The sequence below is a fragment of the Euphorbia lathyris genome, chromosome 4 (genome assembly GCF_963576675.1).
Source record: "Euphorbia lathyris chromosome 4, ddEupLath1.1, whole genome shotgun sequence".
In the NCBI taxonomy this organism is placed as follows: domain Eukaryota; kingdom Viridiplantae; phylum Streptophyta; class Magnoliopsida; order Malpighiales; family Euphorbiaceae; genus Euphorbia; species Euphorbia lathyris.
This window is the reverse complement of record NC_088913.1, coordinates 69,020,805-69,040,287: the sequence shown is the minus strand read 5'-3', so window position 1 is coordinate 69,040,287 and position 19,483 is coordinate 69,020,805. Positions and strand designations below refer to the sequence as shown.

General features: G+C 34.1%; 1 protein-coding gene and 1 pseudogene across 2 annotated transcripts; both read right to left on the bottom strand.

The window, feature by feature from the left end:
* LOC136227223 (uncharacterized) overlaps positions 1 to 19,483 on the bottom strand; it is a 109,332-nt pseudogene that overhangs the window by 32,399 nt on the left and 57,450 nt on the right.
* Positions 3,340 to 9,841, bottom strand: LOC136225845 (B3 domain-containing transcription factor VRN1-like). 2 transcript variants are annotated; one of them, XM_066013971.1, is made up of 6 exons: positions 8,916 to 9,841; positions 8,433 to 8,802; positions 8,218 to 8,369; positions 6,404 to 6,836; positions 6,251 to 6,311; positions 3,340 to 3,703 (listed from the first exon to the last, which is right to left on the bottom strand). In XM_066013971.1, the coding sequence occupies exons 1-6, from the start codon at positions 9,006 to 9,008 to the stop codon at positions 3,652 to 3,654; spliced, it is 1,161 nt and encodes a 386-aa protein (XP_065870043.1). In that variant the 5' UTR covers positions 9,009 to 9,841; the 3' UTR covers positions 3,340 to 3,651. The 2 variants fall into 2 exon arrangements, with proteins under 2 accessions (XP_065870043.1, XP_065870044.1); XM_066013972.1 differs by having other exon boundaries at positions 3,340 to 3,700.

Sequence of the window (19,483 nt, the reverse complement as noted above, 5' to 3'; positions counted from 1 at the left end):
AAAAATGTTATTTTTTTCTTTAAAAAAATAGAACATTTTAAACATATTCATCTAGCTATATTTTAGTGGGAAAGTGTTCAATTAATAAATCTAAATTTACTATTATCTTTTTGACAATTATATTTCTATTCAAAATTATATGAATTAAAATTATTATTTCAGAAGAATATAAAAATATTAGGTTTTTGTGTTAGTAAAATATTCCAAGCAATTCTAATTCCTCTACTTTTATTTTTGGGATTATTTAAGTGCTGATTCGTTAGAAGAGAGATAGTGAATTCTTACCAAAAAAAAGAAGAGAGATAGTGAATGTTTAGAGATAGAAAACTCTGAAAATTGTGATTATTTAAAATAAAAAAATATGTTTTCATGGTAAATATGGTTCTAAACAACTTTAATTATTTAGAGTTTTCATTTTGAGGTCGTTAACAATTATGTTGAGCCGTTAATTAAAGTCGAGTGGCTATATTGTTAAAAAGTGTAAAATTAAGTGATTTTTATATTACATTTTAAAGTTTAAATTAGGGTAAATTTCAATTGGCATGAGGTCAATTTATCCAATAAAAAGTAAGATCTAGTTCGATAACATACTAAAGAACTTAAATTAAAATATGATTTGATTCAAGTACCTTTTATAACGGTTATTTTTAGTAATTTAAATTAGGGTTAATTACATATATATGTTTGTGGTTTGGCTAATTTGCAGATATGTACTTGTGGTATTTTTTTTTTACAATTGCAAGGGTTGCGTTTGTAAAAAAAAAATACCACAGGTACCCGTCTGCAAATCGGCGAAACCACATGCTGAGAAGCACGGAAACGTTCCTCCGGCAGCGTTTCAACGTTTCTCACAGATGTGGGAAACGGAAACGTCCGGAAACGGAAACGAGACGTTTGCGGGAACGTTTCTGTAATTATCAAAAAATTGAAAAGCGTTTCCGAAGGAAGCGTTTGGCAGATTTCCTGCATTTATTAAGGGTGTTGTTAAATCCAGCCCCAAATTCCCACCCCTAGCCCCGTGAAAGGATGAAAATGCCCTCTCATGGGTTATGGGGTGAAAAAGCTATTTTTTTTACTTTTCCGTCACACGGGCGTGTGGTTATCACGCCTCACCGCGTGGTCGGGCGTGATAGCCACACGCCCAACCACATGGTCGGGCGTGTGGCTATCACGCCCGACCACACGATGAGGCGTGATAGCCACACGCCCGACCATATGGTGAGGCGTGATAGCCACACGCCCGCATGAAGGAAAGGGAAAAAAATAGGCCATTAAACCCGTAAATAAGCCTTTAAACCCGTAACTACAGAATTATACTTAAAACCTAAAAATACCATACAATTTTAACTAAAATCAGTAACAATAATATAAGTTCATGAATAAATATTATTAATTACAACACATAAAACTAATATAATCTAGTCCAAGCCGCTCTCCTTTCAGCGTATAGATTGTCCAAGTGACGAACACTCGGATCACGAAATCCAGGTCTTAAATAAAGACGTATGTAGTGTTGATAACTCTCCAAATGACAAATCACAATCTCTCGCTCTGGTGGTCTTCCATCATCCGAATGCATCGGCAATATAGTGCAACATTCTAACTATGATGCACATCAGGTTGGAGCAAAAGCTTCAATTTTTGTAACACCCACATATAACTTCCCTCAGTTTCATCCTTCATGATTGCATAGGCGATCAAGAAGTTTTTGTTTGAAGGCGTCATTCCAATGATCTCAAAGAATGTCATCTTATACTTGTTTGTTTTATATGTTGAGTCCATACGAACAAACAAGTAATAAGATCGGAACAGTGTGATCGATGTAGGATGTGCCATAAATAAGTGAGTCACAACATTGCTGTCCGGCACCATTTGCGTCCAATGTACGTATTCCTTATCTATAGCAAGCCGATAAAACTGACCGAATTACATCACGACCCTCAAAGCTCTCAGTCCTGATTTTCTCCCTATACTTATAGATATGTCTTTGTGTCGGGTAATCCTCCGGATGTTTTTCCTTGATTGCAGCAAAAATAGCACAAGGCTTAGCTTGAGCTGAACTCATTTCACGAACAAGTTTTTTGGAACCCAGGCTTAGTCCGCTCATCTGTCTGTAGCCCTGACGATATACAGCCAACTGATGACAGTGATGTCCTTTATCTCCAGCAATCCCATTCACCACCCAACCGCCTAATTCAACGATTTCCAGAACCTTTATCTGGAATTTGCAACCACGGTACTGTGTTTTTGTATCCCTCCATACTACTTCCTCCATATCCATATCACTTTTCCTTCTATAATTCTTAATACCACGAGCACATTTAACCAATATCCATTTTGACTTGCCCCCTGTCTTGTGCGACGTTGTGTTTAACTCGAAGCCGATCCCAATTGCCGTCTATTTTGCCCAGTTAACAGCTTCATGATATGTTTGAAACGTTTGTTTGGGAAAAAACTGCGAACTGTAATCAATGTCGTTTCCGCCAAAATCTTCAAACGAAACCTCCTGCAAATGATAAATAACGAACATTACATTCCAACACGCGATATTTGTACGATGTTTCGATGTCTAAACCCGAAAAAACAGCCACAAATAGGCCCGGACGTGTGAGCATCACGCCTGTGGTGAGGCGTGTGAGCATCACGCCTCACCATGAGGTGGGGTGTATGAACATCACACCTCACCACATGGCGGGGCGTATGCACATCACGTCCCACCTCATGGTGGGGCGTAATATTCAAACGCCCCACCACATGGTGAGGCGTGATGCTCACACGCCCGAGAGCCGAACCAGTGATTTTTTTTTTCAAAAAATTGACAGAAATCAATGGAAGTTCAATCGGAAAAATACCTCGACTTCAGGGACAACGTCATTCTCGTCTCTTCGCGGTGATAACGGATCGCTCTCCATCAAACGTGTTGTCTTTGATTTCGGATCAAAATGTATTTAGGAGAGTTTGAGAGAGTTTGTGAGGGGTTTGAAATTTTCAATTTTTGGTTATAGGGCGGTTACGTCTTTTTTCAGGGCTGGAAGTGTGAAATTGGAGCTGGTTATAGTAATTCACTTTGTTAATTACAATTCTCTTCGGGTTGGAGATGTTTACGTGTTTGAGTTGATTAATGGCGACACTCCGCTGTTAAATGTCACCATTTTCGAAAAATTTGACTAAGCCTTTTCTATTTGTCTAGGATATTATCATAGAAATTAACCCATTTACCACCTACTCAAGGTCAACTTCCACCTATTAGTCCTTTTACTCACTCATACCCGAACATAAAGACATAAATAAGTAGGAAGAATAAACTATCGTCATAGGAAATTGTACTTCATAAAGTAAAAGTTGATTCTCAGCTGTGAAAATCCGATCATAAAGATCTTCTAAAAAACCCTTTAAATAGTACATCAAAGGAAACAAAATAATTGTCTTGATAAAGGAAGTAATGAGCTTGGCAGATTGTTCTAACACAACAGAAACAGTCTACAAACAGATAGATACACTGCCAATTGCATCATTGTTCACTACAAAACATCATTCATTAAAGGGGTCTTCAGGAAATGAATTTTGTGAATGATGGCTGATTAGAGAAATTTGAGTCAATGTTTTATCCAACTAGTGGTCATCAGCCTTCATCCTGCTTAATCTTCATCTTCATTGCTTTTCCTTCATTTCGAACACCACGAGTGAGCAGGCAGACCCTCTTCTAGAACAATATGCACAATAAAGATATTTCATTAGATTTTAAGGGTATTGAACAGTAAATTTGAGCTACAATTATCAATAAAAACTACAAATTACTAAATATTATTTTCACCTCTATATATATATATATATATATATATATATATATATATATATATAGAGAGGCTACTGAGAGGGATTCTCTTACTTCTTATTCTAAGGGAAGAATAACCTTATTCCAATTACCAAACAATATCATTTTAATTTAATTAAACAAATTCAATTTAATTAAAATCCACACCACCTCTCTCTCTCTCCTCCCTTCTCCTAAACGTGACTCTCTCTCTCTCTAATATCTCCCATTCACGACTCTCTTCTTTCTTCCATTGACTGTTCATCAATGAAACACATGTTTATGGATATGTTCAATCAATGAAACAAAATTTAATCATCTTGATTCATGGTAGATTCTGCATTTTTTTTTTGTCGATTTTGTCTTGATGTAGCACATAATAATCGATTGATTTCTGCTTTTGCTGGTGGGGGTAATATGAATCCTGCGGACTTCAAGCATAATCCCTCCGCAATTTCTCTAGGAAGAGCTAAAACATGACAAGTTTGGCTTGGTAAAAATGAATTGGGTTTGTTCTTGATTAATTAGCTCGTCTCATCTAAGAATTGTGTGGTAAAAACAGGAGGAATAAGGGTAGTGGAATCGATAACTGCTGTTCTTGGTTTTACTATTTTTTACAAAATCATAACTAGAATTCTCACTTGAGGTGTGATTTAAATGCTCTTGTTAGTGTTAACTAATCCTTCTTTTATTCATGAAGAAACATCAATTTCGGAATCGCAAATCGTTCAAAGGAAGATAGAAGAGAGAGTCGGTCGTGAATGGGAGATATTAGAGAGAGAGAGTGAGTCGCGTTTAGGAGAAGGGAGGAGAGAGAGAGAGGTGGTGTGGATTTTAATTAAATGGAATTTGTTTAATTAAATTAAAATGATATTGTTTGGTAATTGGAATAAGGTTATTCTTCCCTTAGAATAAGAAGTAAGGGAATCCCTCTCTATAGTCTTACTCTATATATATATATATATATATATATATATAGATATTGTATTCCTCTTACTCTGTTTGTACTAATTTCATAAAGCTGATATTCGTGAATGAATTTGTAGTAGGAATATACACATATAATGGCTGAAATAGAAAGCTAGGAGAATCATGCACATAAATATTAGAAATAGAATTCATGAGTTGTGTTCTGCAAGATATAAATATTTTAATTCAGGTTCTTCATTAGGATCCATAGTTGTCAAAACAAATTTGACTCGTGAATCGAAATCCACATTTTGTGAATTGTGACTAATGAATATAATCAAATTGCAAGATTCAGTTCAAGTTCATTATAATTATAAGAAATAAATTATTTACCATGTTGATAATAGTAGAGAGAGACTCCTCTCTACATTTCATCTTTTTCTCAAGCTTTTCGTCGTTGCCTCTGATGTCACCATTACCTTCTCGGTTCTTGCTTTCAATTTAGTCCCCTTAGAGGGGGGAAGAAGGATCACTTATGTTTCAATCTTCGTTTTTTAGTTTTAGATTTACCTTTTTTTGTTAGTTTGAAGTCTATATACTTTTTTGAAGTTAAAATATTATCAAATATTAGTTTAGAAATGAAATTCTAATATCAAAAAAATAAATCATATCAACCTAGTACTTAGAACAACTTTTTTTTTATCTTGTTGTTAACTTGATAATGATGAACTGAAACTAGTTTGAGTTTACATGATAAAGAACAATCAGACTAAGTCTTTGTTTGGGAGTTTGGAGGTTAATGGGGGTGAGAGTTAAAGGCGATAATTGAAAAGGAAGGGAATGGATTGAAAGGAAAGTTAAAAATTAATTTATAGAATGCCAATGGGATTAAATGTTTAACACTGTTTGAGAGTTTAAATATGGAGGGAAAGAAAGTTAAATTTACTCAGCAGATACCAAAAAAATTTAAAAAACTTTACGTTACTCCCATTAACCCCCCATTTGGAGGTTAGAGGAAGTAAATCTTTAAATATCATCAACCTTCATTTACTCTAAAAAAAACAACTCCCAAACAAAGTTAACTTCATATTTAACCTTCCATTACTCTCAGTTACTTCCATTAACCCCTCCCAAACAAGGTTAAAGCATAGTGAATTTAGTAGTTAGTGTTGCTGAAGTTTTTGATGAACATTAATGACGATCAGACTCAAAATAGAACAGAATCGAATTGAATTGTATGATTCTGTTACAATTTATTCAGTTCCAAATAGAACGGAATCCAATCGAATAGTAAGATTCTATCAACAGTGTCTTTGATCTGATTACATTAACTTTGCTATTGTTTGTTTAATGTAGTACTTAAGAGACCATGTTTTCGCATCCAATACATGGAGCCATGCATCACCATCTTTCCTCATCATATATTTCCTTGAATAGGTGGTAGGTATATTCTAGTGTACAAATTTATGGATAAATTATAGAACAACATACTCAAATTAATATATGACTGTCAGCTAGAATTCTTACCCGATTAAAGTAGGAATTTCAGTATGAATACCCTTTTCTTTCTTTACTTCAACGATAGTATCTACAAATCAACAAGGCAAATCAATCATTAGTAAAGAAATCAGGATTATTGATTGAATATTATTTTTGTTAAGAATATGGAAAACTCTATACCTTCCCCTATCATGTCAGTGAAATTCTCTACATTTTTCATATCCTTACGAGGCCGAGAAGATGATAATGGTGATTTCTCTTTTCTTTTGCTTGATAGCTTATCAGGAATTTCAATTCGGGTTTCTTCAACCTTAGACACTGGGCATTCTAGTTTTTCATCATCTCCATTAGTTAGTAAACATATGGGTGAATCCCTCGCAATGGAAACCTTCATCAGCAGAGTTTGATCACTAGTATTAATCATTTCAAAGGAGCAAACATCTCCCACATTCAGAGAATTGTCCTTTGCAAAGGCCTTCCATCCTGCAGATAGTGCCGCTCTCCCAAGATGTGGATAATTAAGCAGTTTCACAGGCCAAAATCTATTGTTAACCTCTAACATTGTGGCTTTTGTTCCTGGCTCGATGTTCTTGAAAAAAGTTCTGGTAATGTACTGCACAGTTTACGTAATAGTATTTTACTTTAAATATACAGAACTCATTTTCATAAGTCATTCTAGCAATTGAGTTTTTCAAAATCGGAATTTTTGTAGTTTTTTAAGAACTTTTAGTATAGTTTTCCAGTGCAAGCATTAAATTTTTTATCTTGGTCAATGTGTGTTTTCAAAATTGTAAGACTTATTCACCAACCATTACATGAGAGAATTTTTTTAGTTAACCAATATAAATTCATTGGCCTAAACCATATACGCAGTCCCTGAACATGTCACTTTTAGTCATTTTGGCCCCTGAACATACTGGACGACCCAGTTGCCCCTTCAACTATTCAAAAGGGTATTAACAACCCCATGTAACAATTATGACATATTCTCATTGCAAGCACCAAGATCATAATAAAAAGGGGTTGTGCACTACTAAAACAAGCTGCAAATGAGGTTAGTAATGACAGTACACAAGTTCTCTTGTAAAAGTTGAAGCAAATGAGGTTACATATATGCATACTGGTTCCAATAATTCCATAAACACTTGTAATAATGTCACACCCGACCCAAAACGGCATTTGGTATGAACGGAAAACAAGGTAACGAAGTTTTAACAGTCTAGAAGCCAAATACATTCAAAACTTTTAATTTACACCTAAACATCTTAAATTAAACCCAACAGTATATTTAAAATCATAACTAATTAATGCTTTAAAATCTATATCGAAAAATTTTAGACACGGACGTGACAATTCTACCCACCTTAAAGAATTCCGTCCTCGAAATTCATACCGAGTTTTACTCAATACAATTAATCGTTACAATTTCTTAATTACGAGTTTTTTTTTTAACTCACTATCGAACTATATAACTTTCAAAATTTCGATCCCAAAATATTTTTATTTCTAAATCACAACCCATTTTAGGTCAGAAGAAAATAACCTAGAGCTGTGATACCAAAATGTCACAACCGACCCAAAACGGCATCGGGTATGAACGGAAAACAAGGTAACGAAGTTTTAAAAGTCTAGAAGCCAAACACATTCAAAACTTTTAATTTACACCTAAACATCTTAAATTAAACCCAACAGTATATTTAAAATCTAAAATCGTAATTAATTAATAATCCAAAATCTATATCGAAAAATTTTAGACACGGACGTGACAGTAATAATGTTGGAACTTCATTTTGTTTCCGTTATAATGAAAATAGAGGGTTGCTAATACCACTTTTAAATAGTTAAGAGGGAAAATAAGTCGTCCAGAAAGTTTAGGAAGCAAAATGATACAACAAATTGACAAGTTCAGGAGGTTGCATATGGTTTAGGCCAAATTCATTAATTTAACTCTATATTGATTGTATTTCTTAATTTGTGTAGAATGAAATCCTTACCAATCTCCCACGATTCAGACAGTCTGATATAATTGGTGCTTTGAAGGATGGATTTGGAGAGTTAAAGTTTTTGGCAGCTTGAGGAGGATTTGAAAGTACAAGGTTTTGTTCCTTGCTGCTACTTTCTTTCTCTATCAATTTCTTTCTATTACCTGCATTCAATCAAGAATTTTAACTATAAATAAAATTTGGATAATATATAAGAGATATCATACCTTTGGGAATATGGCGGGTCAATGTTTTTCTTGATGGCGGGTCCGATATTTGAACAGAAACATCAGGTTCTTTTGCTTCATCAACCATATTCTTCTCATGACTGAAACTGGATGGATATTCTATCTCTGTGGCAGTTTTATCAAATATTGTAACATTGAAATCACCATTCTCCTTTTCATATTCAAATACTAGAAAATGTGCATAAGAAATTGAGTAATATTTAACAAATTCTGGCCATCCCTTTTGTAACCAAATCTGACCGTCACTTTTTATTACGTCAACTTCCCATTTTGCACCACTAGGGACCTTCAACATCACATGGCTTGACAGATGATGTCCATGATTTCTTACAAATTTTCTTGGAAAGACCTGTTTATTTCAAATAAATTGTATAAAATGAATGAACCATTACCATTTATATCCAATCTACTTGAGTACTTATAATTAGTTAGAACAGGACTAAGAAAAGCAGAAACACTAACCAATTTCCCTTGATCATCAAGAATTAGCTTAAAAAACCGAGGTCTCTCTGGTTCAGACAGCGGTTGATTGTTTCTCCTCCTGTCAGAAGCCATGCTAAGCAACTTCTCTTCTTCACCTTTTTGAGAAAACACTTTATTTGCTACAAAAGCTATATGAAATTGAAAGTAACTTATGAGAGAAAAGCTATTAAATTTGAAGAATGAACAAAGTTGAAGAAAAACTCTTAGAGAGAATTCCGTATATTGATGGGGAAGATGAAGATAGAGAGTATGAGAAGTTAACCCTAAATCTAGAAGATGACAAAGTTGAAGAAGAACTCTTAGAGAGAATTATGTATATTGATGGAGAAGATGAAGATAGAGAGTATGAGAAGTTAACCCTAAATCTAGAAGAATATGAACAAAGTTGAAGAAGAACTCTTAGAGAGAAGATGAAGATAGGGAGTATGAGAAGTTAACCATAAATCTAGAAGAATGAACAAAGTTGAAGAAGAACTCTTAGAGAGAATTCTGTATATTGATGGAGAAGATGAAGATAGAGAGTATGAGAAGTTAACCTAAATCTAGAAGAATGACCAAAGTTGAAGAAGAACTCTTAGAGAGAATTATGTATATTGACGGAGAAGATGAAGATAGAGAGTATGAGAAGTTAACCCTAAATCTAGAAGAATGAACAAAGTTGAAGAAGAACCCTTAAAGTGAATTGTGTATATTGATGGAGAAGATGAAGATAAAGAGTATGAGAAGTTAACCCTAAATCTAGAAGATGAACAAAGTTGAAGAAGAACTCTTAGAGAGAATTATGTATATTGATGGAGAAGATGAAGATAGAGAGTATGAGAAGTTAACCCTAAATCTAGAAGAATGAACAAAATTGAAGAAGAACTCTTAGAGAGAATTCTGTATATTGATTGAGAAGATGAAGATACAAAGTATGAGAAGTTAACCCTAAATCTAGAAGCATCTAAACTATTTATATCGAAAATATAGAAAGTCTAAACTACCCTTCACATAAAACCTAAATTACATTTAATTATCTAGTCCCCTCAAGCTGGAGTACAGATAGTGAGAACCTCGAACTTGATAAGAAAAAGACTTAAACAACTTTACTGGCAAGTCTTTTGTGAAAATATCAGCCAATTGGTGTGTTGTGGAAATTGTAAGTTGATGAATGTTAAAGAATTTATACAAGTGCACGGCTTCCTTGTAGTAATAAAAATATAAATCTCAGGAGTAAAAATATTCTCTCTAGCGAATATCAAATGATCAATTCTTTATAATCTTGAATAACAATAAATTTCAAAATTAAATCCTAACATAAGAATGTCAATTAATAAATTAATTGAATACATCCATATATAAACAAAAGAAATTAATTAATTAATTAATCAATTAATACATTAATTAATAAATTTTTTTTTTTTTTTTGAGAATGCAAACATTTCATTAGATAATAAGATTAGTATAATAATAACATGAAAATGGTAAGGAATAAAACCTTACATAAGTATAGGCTATGCCTAATACATGATCCACAAGGGCAAGAAATAAACTACAAAGAGTAAAAAAAACCATTAAAGGTACCACTAACACAGACAACAAATGGAACATATATTGCATGTCATTCCAAATTCGCAGAGAAGGAACTGTAGTCCTGATTTCTTCATTTAACCCATTCGGAATTTTCGAATCAGAATCCTTTCTTTTGCAATCCCGTAGATCTAGTGTTCTACGGATAAGATCTACCATTTCCGCTGTTACTAAACCAAAAAAGGTTACAAACGAAAAGATGATGAACAACAGATACTGATCAAACGAATTAAGAGATTCAGTAAAATATATGAAATCCAACGAAAAAAACTTATCAAACAAAGAAAAAAAACTAGAAGAACAGAAACGGTGAGTGAGGAAGAAGGAAGACAAGCCCCCTTCTTCCTTCTCAGTTAAACAACAACAAAATAAATCTGTAATCAAAACAAAGGAAGAAGATAGAAAGGAATTTGGGTGGTTATGAATTTCAAAAAATTCTCAGAGAGAAAAAACCGAAAGAATATGTAGTTGACAAGACGAGGGTTTAAAAAAAAAGGAAGTTTGTTATTAAACTTTGCAAAACAAATTCTATTAAACAAATTAAGACACTCGAAATCATTTAATACAAATCACTCATAATCTATTTATACTATATATAATAGCGGAAGCAGAGAAAAATAAGGAGAATGTTTTAGAGGTCTTTTTGATGAGTTGTGATGCGCGTTTTACGTATACGTGCATGTGAAGGCAAGTGTACCTTAGTCGTGTATGAAGTAATAAAGTGAAAGTAGAGTATCGTTCCCACGAGGATGGTGATTATAAGTACTAATCTCTTTGCTTACTATCTATTATTTAAACAACCGAAATGTAGAGTTTGTTGGACAACCAAGCTAAGACTTAAGCAAGAAATGAAATAAAAATTACACAAATTAAGTGAGAGATTACTTATAATAAAAGAAACTAAGGCTTCTAGCTTCACTTAACCTCTTTGCTTGGTAATAACACTTAACCCCTTTTTAAGTTGTTTTATCCTTTTTAAGATGGCGATTTTTCTTATTAACTAATAGTTCTCGAGATCGGTTCTAGACTCTCGACTAATTACTTTCCCTTGGTCCGGCTCAAGCAATTAATCAAGAGAAGCATTAAGTTTTCTTAGTTCCAAACCTTCGATTTATTACTTTCCCTTGGTCCGGCTCAAGTAATAAATTTAAGATTTGTAACAAGATTAAATCTAAACCTTTTTAACCTACTTTCCCTTGGTCCGGCTAAAGTGATTACTTAAGATTCAAGAAAAACCGCTCGAGTATTTAGTTCTAAACTTTTGATTAATTACTTTTCCTTGGTCCGGCTCAAGTAATTAATTCAAAGAAGCATTAAGTTTTCTTATTTCCAAACCTTCGATTTATTACTTTCCCTTGGTCCGGCTCAAGTAATAAATCTAAGATTTGTAATAAGATTCATGAAAAACCTTGGAAAACCAATAAGCCACACTAAATGGTCATTAGGTCCAACTTATGAATTTCGATTAATCAATCTAATTGCGGTCAATATGAACGATTAATTATATTCAAGTAGAGAGTTGGCCCATCTCCTACAAGCATTAAGAATAAGTTAGTTCTTAAAAAGGATAAAGATAACTTAAATAGGTTAAACATAATTACCACATAATTAAGGTTAAGATCCGCTTTTAGCCTTAGTTAAGGAGGTTTTAGCCCATGATTAGATTAAAACACACCTTAGAAAGATAGATAATGGAGTTCATAGTAATAAAAGAGATTAAAGTTTAGAAGAAACCGTAATGACGATTGTCGAATGAACTTCTTCGATAACATAAAACTTACTTTTATTGAATGAACTCTTACACAAACAACAACTTGAGCACAATAACAACAATTATAACAACACAAACAACTGATTTTTGAAGAGAAAAATCAGCAAAGTAACATTATAGAGGGAGAAGTTAAGCCTAAGCTTGGTGTGTCTTCAAATGGCACCCAAGGCCTCCTTTTATAGTAAAATGACACACAAAATTCCAAAGACCAAGTCATACTTATGGCCTCCCACTCCTTATCATCTGAATTTAGCATTTAAGAGAGCATGGGGGAAGATTTTAATAATTTAGGAGTTGAATTGTGAAAGGAATCTTAGGCTTCAACATATTTATCAACTTTGGACAATTTTCTGGGCCTGATGAACTTCGAATTTGGAGATGATTATTATTAGACATTTGTTGATCTTTCTCTCAGCTTTCCAACGCATTTTGAATCGCCTCAATCCGAGACGAAGTGCACGCTGGGTGTTTTACGTATACGTGCATGCTGGGTGTTGATCTTTCTCTCAGCTTTCCAACAGCACCTATCCGTGACGAAGTGCACGCTGGGTGTTTTACGTATACGTGCATGTGAAGGCAAGTGTACCTTAGTCGTGTATGAAGTAATAAAGTGAAAGTAGAGTATCGTTCCCACGAGGATGGTGATTATAAGTACTAATCTCTTTGCTTACTATCTATTATTTAAACAACTGAAATGTAGAGTTTGTTGGACAACCAAGTTAAGACTTAAGCAAGAAATGAAATAAAAATTACACAAATTAAGTGAGAGATTACTTATAATAAAAGAAACTAAGGCTTCTAGCTTCACTTAACCTCTTTGCTTGGTAATAACACTTAACCCTTTTTTAAGTTGTTTTATCCTTTTTAAGATTGCGATTTTTCTTATTAACTAATAGTTCTCGAGATCGGTTCTAGACTCTCGACTAATTACTTTCCCTTGGTCCGGCTCAAGCAATTAATCAAGAGAAGCATTAAGTTTTCTTACTTCCAAACCTTAGATTTATTACTTTCCCTTGGTCCGGCTCAAGTAATAAATCTAAGATTTGTAACAAGATTAAATCTAAACCTTTTTAACCTACTTTACCTTAGTCCGTCTAAAGTGATTACTTAAGATTTAAGAAAAACCGCTCGAGTATTTAACCCTAAACCCTAAACCCTAAACCCTAAACCCTAAACCCTAAACCCTAAACCCTAAACCCTAAACCCTAAACCCGAAACCCTAAACCCTAAACCCTAAACCCTAAACCCTAAACCCTTCGATTAATTACTTTCCCTTGGTCCGGCTCAAGTAATTAATCCAAAGAAGCATTAAGTTTTCTTATTTCCAAACCTTCGATTTATTACTTTCCCTTGGTCCGGCTCAAGTAATAAATCTAAGATTTGTAATAAGATTCATGAAAAACCTTGGAAAACCAATAAGCCACACTAAATGGTCATTAGGTCCAACTTATGAATTTCGATTAATCAATCTAATTGCGGTCAATATGAACGATTAATTATATTCAAGTAGAGAGTTGGCCCATCTCCTACAAGCATTAAGAATCATAAGTTAGTTCTTAAAAAGGATAAAGATAACTTAAATAGGTTAAACATAATTACCACATAATTAAGGTTAAGATCCGCTTTTAGCCTTAGTTAAGGAGGTTTTAGCCCATGATTAGATTAAAACACACCTTAAAAAGATAGATAATGGAGTTCATAGTAATAAAAGAGATTAAAGTTTAGAAGAAACCGTAATGACGATTGTCGAATGAACTTCTTTGATAACATAAAACTTACTTTTATTGAATGAACTCTTGCACAAACAACAACTTTAGCACAATAACAACAATTATAACAACACAAACAACTGATTTTTGAAGAGAAAAATCAGCAAAGTAACATTATAGAGGGATAAGTTAAGCCTAAGCTTGGTGTGTCTTCAAATGGCACCCAAGGCCTCCTTTTATAGTAAAATGGCACACAAAATTCCAAAGACCAAGTCATCCTTATGGCCTTCCACTCCTTATCATCTGAATTTAGCATTTAAGAGAGCATGGGGGAAGATTTTAATAATTTAGGAGTTGAATTGTGAAGGGAATCTTAGATTTCAACATATTTATCAACTTTGGACAATTTTATGGGCCTGATGAACTTCGAATTTGGAGATGATTATTATTAGACATTTGTTCATCTTTCTCTCAGCTTTCCAACGCATTTTGAATCGCCTCAATCCGAGTCCGTATGAGGGAGATAAGTTGAAAATACGAAAATGTGTCAAATCTGTCCTAGTGTGAATAATTGGACTTTATTTTACAGCACCTATCCGTGACGAAGTGCACGCTGGGTGTCACTAAAACTCCTTTTTTCTGGTCCCTTTTACTCCCGAGTTGCCGCCTTAAGCCCCGACTTGGTTATTTGTGCCGAAAACCTTGCGAAAGTGCCTAGAAAACACACAAATTGGCTTAGATACATAAAATGAAGAAAATATACGAAAACCATTATTAAAATTTATTAAAATGGTACAAAATAACTAGTAATTAAATACTAAAAATGCTATAAATTACGACGATAACAACACCCCCAAACTTAAGCTTTGCTTGTCCTCAAGCAAAGAAAAGCTGAAAACAAAATTTATCGTCGAATAAGTTAACGTAAAGACATGAATTATTTTAATCGAAAATGAGCAAAAATTCTATATTCAAATCTCGGACTATTTCTTTGGATAAAATGATTTGTTTTTACACTCTTATTTTCCAAACCGACATTTTTCATTATGTTGAATAAAATTGAACAAATTTAAACACCTCGCATGGAAGTCACTCTTACGCTCAAGTGTTTAGGGCATTAAATTTTCGCTCAAATCCGATATAAACACTAACTATTAAAAATTTGCATGGTCATCCAAATCTTTACCAAACACGACTGACTATAAACACGATCAAAAGGTCTTTAACGGGTTGTAACGTTGGTTGAAGGTAAAGGTATGGAGAAGAGGAGATTTTGTGGGTAGGTAAATTCACGGGCAATTATTTGATAGATTCACAAAAAAAAAATTTTGTCTTTCGGAAATTCAGAATTTTTGTAACGGAAATTCTTCTTTTATATGATACTATATATTTTTATTTTTATTTTTTATTTATATATATAGATTTTTATTTTTGACTTTATATATATATATATAGATATCAATATGAATTGTATTTATATGTGTATATATATATATATATATATATATATATAGAAAGTATGAAATATACGAAAATAGAGAGGTATAACCGTTATTTATCGGTAGAAGTGTTTGTCTGAATTTCGTATTTATTGTGAATCACCATCTGAAGCATATTGTTTACTAATTACCCGTAAATTTAGGGGGAACAAAAATGGTATTTATGAAGGGAATGCGGCTTGTAACGTGGTGAAACGAATGGAATGTCTAGGCTCAAAGGGGTGAACGACGGAGAATATGTTTAAGGTGGGCTAGTATTTCGAGTTTGAAACGTGGGGGTAAAATAAGGAAGGCCTTAATCATGTCGTGTTTTGAGCTAGACGCGTGAGGTTTTGACCGGTATTTGATGCAAATTCTCAAGTTTCGTGTAATTATGGAACACTCGGGAGAAAAATTGAAGCATTAGTGAATGCTTTTTAAATTAGGCTCAAAAACTCACTTTGAAAAAGGTAATGTGTGCCAATTGACTTAATTTTATTCCTCAAAATGTAAATGTCGATTTGTTAAATACTGAGTGAAATCAAAAACTTTACGTATTCAAAATAGTCCAAAATTCATTTACAAGATTTAAGATTTTCAAATAAAATTTCATCCTATCAAAATTTAACATTTATTCTAGACAAAATTTTGTTTGATTTTCTTGTTCAATTAAAGAAAAACTTTAGAGTGGGGTTTTTATTCAAAATTATTTAACAAAAACATTTATTTAAAAGCAAAATAAAGAAAGTAAAAAGAAAAATAAAGGTAGTAAAAATAAGGTGCAAAATAACACAAAAGTAAAAATAAAGTGCAAAATAACACAACATTAAAATTAGACGTACGCCACATGACTGAAATAAATGTATGAAAATAACAATTAATGAAAATAAAAGTAACGTACTATCCTTTACTCCCATCCCCCATTAGTGTAGCATTTAGTCCCGAAATGCGAAATAAAAACTAACACTAAAGTAGAAAGTAAAGGATAGAAAGACTCCATGTCGAAGGCAACTGTGAGGATTATAGTGTCTGGAGTTGATTGTGGGTAGAAACTAAATGCTTAATGGAGGTTGTCGCCCGAAAAGTTACCGGAGATGGAGAGAGGGATGGACTTGAGAGCTACAAAATAAGGAAGAAAATGATTAAAAAAAAGAAAAAGAAAAGAAAGAAATGAAAAAGAATAAAAAAGAAGAAAGAAATAAATAAAACGAAAAAAAGAAAAAGAAAGAAATAAAATGAAAATGAGAACGGCCAAAGAAAAAGATAAGGAATAGAAACGAAAAAAAAAATATTATAATTAAAAAAAAATTAAAGCGGGGGAGGGGGGGCGAGATGGACATTCCAGAGAGTTTCCACTCGCTGAGATGGACAATCCAGAGAGTGTCCACTCTCTGGACGGCACCATCTCGTCGAGATGGACTCCATCTCGACGAGATGGAGCTGTATAATGTTTTTTTTTAATCTAATATATATAACTAACAATAAACTTTAGAAAATTATATATATATGTTATTTTTTTTCTCTTTTTTGTCAAAAATAAAAACAATATTTTTTTGAAAGAAAAAAAAATAAAAGTAAAAATTGAAATAAAGATGTTAAGAATATCGGGTTGCCTCCCGACAAGCGCTAAATTTAACGTTGTTTAGCTCGACTTTATTGAGTGGCTAGTTGCTCGTGGTCGGGGCATTGAGGTATACGACGAAATCGTTCATGCTTGTGTCTCCCGTCTCGTATAGTTTCACTCGTTGTCCGTTTACTTTGAATGGTGACACACCTTCTCGTTGAAACGCGATCACTCCCGAAGGGAATGTTTCAGTTACTTCATATGGCCCGTGCCATCTCGACTTTAACTTACCGGGAAAAAGTCGTAACCGAGAGTTGTATAGAAGAACTTTATCCCCCGGTTTGAATGTTCGTGGAATGATATGCTTGTCATGCCAACGTTTTGTCCGTTCTTTATATAATTTCACGTTTTCGTATGACGAAAGGCGGAATTCATCGAGTTTGTTGAGCTGCATCAAACGTTTTTCTCCTGCAGAACACATATCAAAATTTAAAAACTTTAGACCCCAAACCGACTTGTGTTCTAACTCTACGGGTAGATGATATGCTTTTCCGAAAACTAGACTATACGGTGAGGCACCTATAGGGGTTTTAAAAGCCGTCCTATAGGCCCACAAAGCATCGTCTAACTTAATCGACCAATCCTTTCGGGATGAATTTACCGTTTTTTCTAAAATGCTCTTTAATTCCCGATGGGTGACTTCGTATTTCACCAACAATTGGTCAAATTGCTTGTTGCAAAAGTGCGTGCCACCATCACTAATGATTGCTCGGGGTGTTCCGAATCTAGTGAAGATGTATTTCTTTAGGAACTTCGTAACCACCCGAGCATCATTAGTAGCTGAAGCAATCGCCTCTACCCATTTGGATACGTAATCAACTGCAACAAGCACAAATTGGTTACCAAATGAATTGGGAAAAGGACCCATAAAATCAATGCCCCACACATCAAAAATTTCACAAACCATCATACTCGATAGGGGCATTTCGTGTCTACGTGATATGTTACCCGTTCGTTGGCACTTATCGCAAGATTTTACGAACCCATATGCATCTTTAAAGATCGTAGGCCAATAAAACCCACATTGTAAGACTTTGGCAGCCGTACGGTTTGGATCGTGGTGGCCACCGGGTTCACGTGAGTGACAAAACTCAAGTATAGATCTTACCTCTTCTTCTGGGATACACCTATGAATTACATTGTGTCCACAAACCCTAAAAAGGAAAGGCTCATCCCATAGATAGTGTTTTGCATCGGCGAAGAACTTACGTCTTTGTTGGTATGTGAGCCCGTGAGGAAGTATATTACCTGCTTGAAAGTTTGCGAAGTCGGCGAACCATGGTAATGTTGATACGCTAAACAGTGATTCATCTGGAAAGAACTCCTTGATCTCTCTTTGCACGTCGGTTGTATGTGGTTCAGACTCCAATCGTGAAAGGTGATCGGCAACCACATTAGCTACCCCTTTCGTGTCTCGTATCTCCAAATCAAATTCATGGAGTAGGAGAACCCATCTGATCAATCTTGGTTTTGCATCCTGTTTAGATAAGAGATATTTTAGTGCGGAATGATCAGTGTAAACAATAACTTTAGAGAGCACAAGATAAGAACGGAATTTATCAAAAGCGAAAACAATTGCTAGTAGCTCCTTTTCGGTTGTTGTATAATTTTGTTGTGCTTCATTCAACGTCCTACTAGAAAAGTATATCGGTTGAAAATTCTTATCTTTCCGTTGTTACAAATATGCTCCAACTGCCAAATCACTAGCGTCACACATTAGCTCAAAAGGTAAACTCCAATCGGGACTAATCATTATTGGCGCATCAATTAACTTTTGTTTCAATAGTTCAAAAGCGGATAAACATTCCTTAGAAAAGTTAAACTCAACATCTTTCATCAACAGTTAGGTCAATGGCTTTGAAATTTTTGAGAAATCTTTTATGAAACGCCTATAGAATCCTACATGTCCTAGAAAGCTTCGGATAGCCTTAACAGAATTAGGCGGTGGCAATTTTGCAATCACCTCCACCTTTGCCGGATCTACTTTTATGCCTTGACATGATACTTTATGGCCTAGAACAATCGATTCATTAACCATAAAATGACATTTTTCCCAATTTAGAATCAAATTAGTATCTTCACATCTTTTAAGCACTAGTTCCAAATTATGCAAGCAACTATCAAATGTTTTTCCAAACACGGAAAAATCGTCCATGAAAACCTCCATGAAGTTTTCAATCATGTCATCAAAAATGCCATCATGCACCTTTGAAAGGTAGCCATGGCATTACATAATCCGAAAGGCATTCTACGATAGGCAAAAGTTCCATATGGGCATGTAAAAGTTGTTTTCTCTTGATCGCTTGGAGCAACCGGAATTTGCATGTATCCGGAATAGCCATCTAAATTACACATATAAGCATGTCTCGACAATCTTTTAAGCATTTGATCGATGA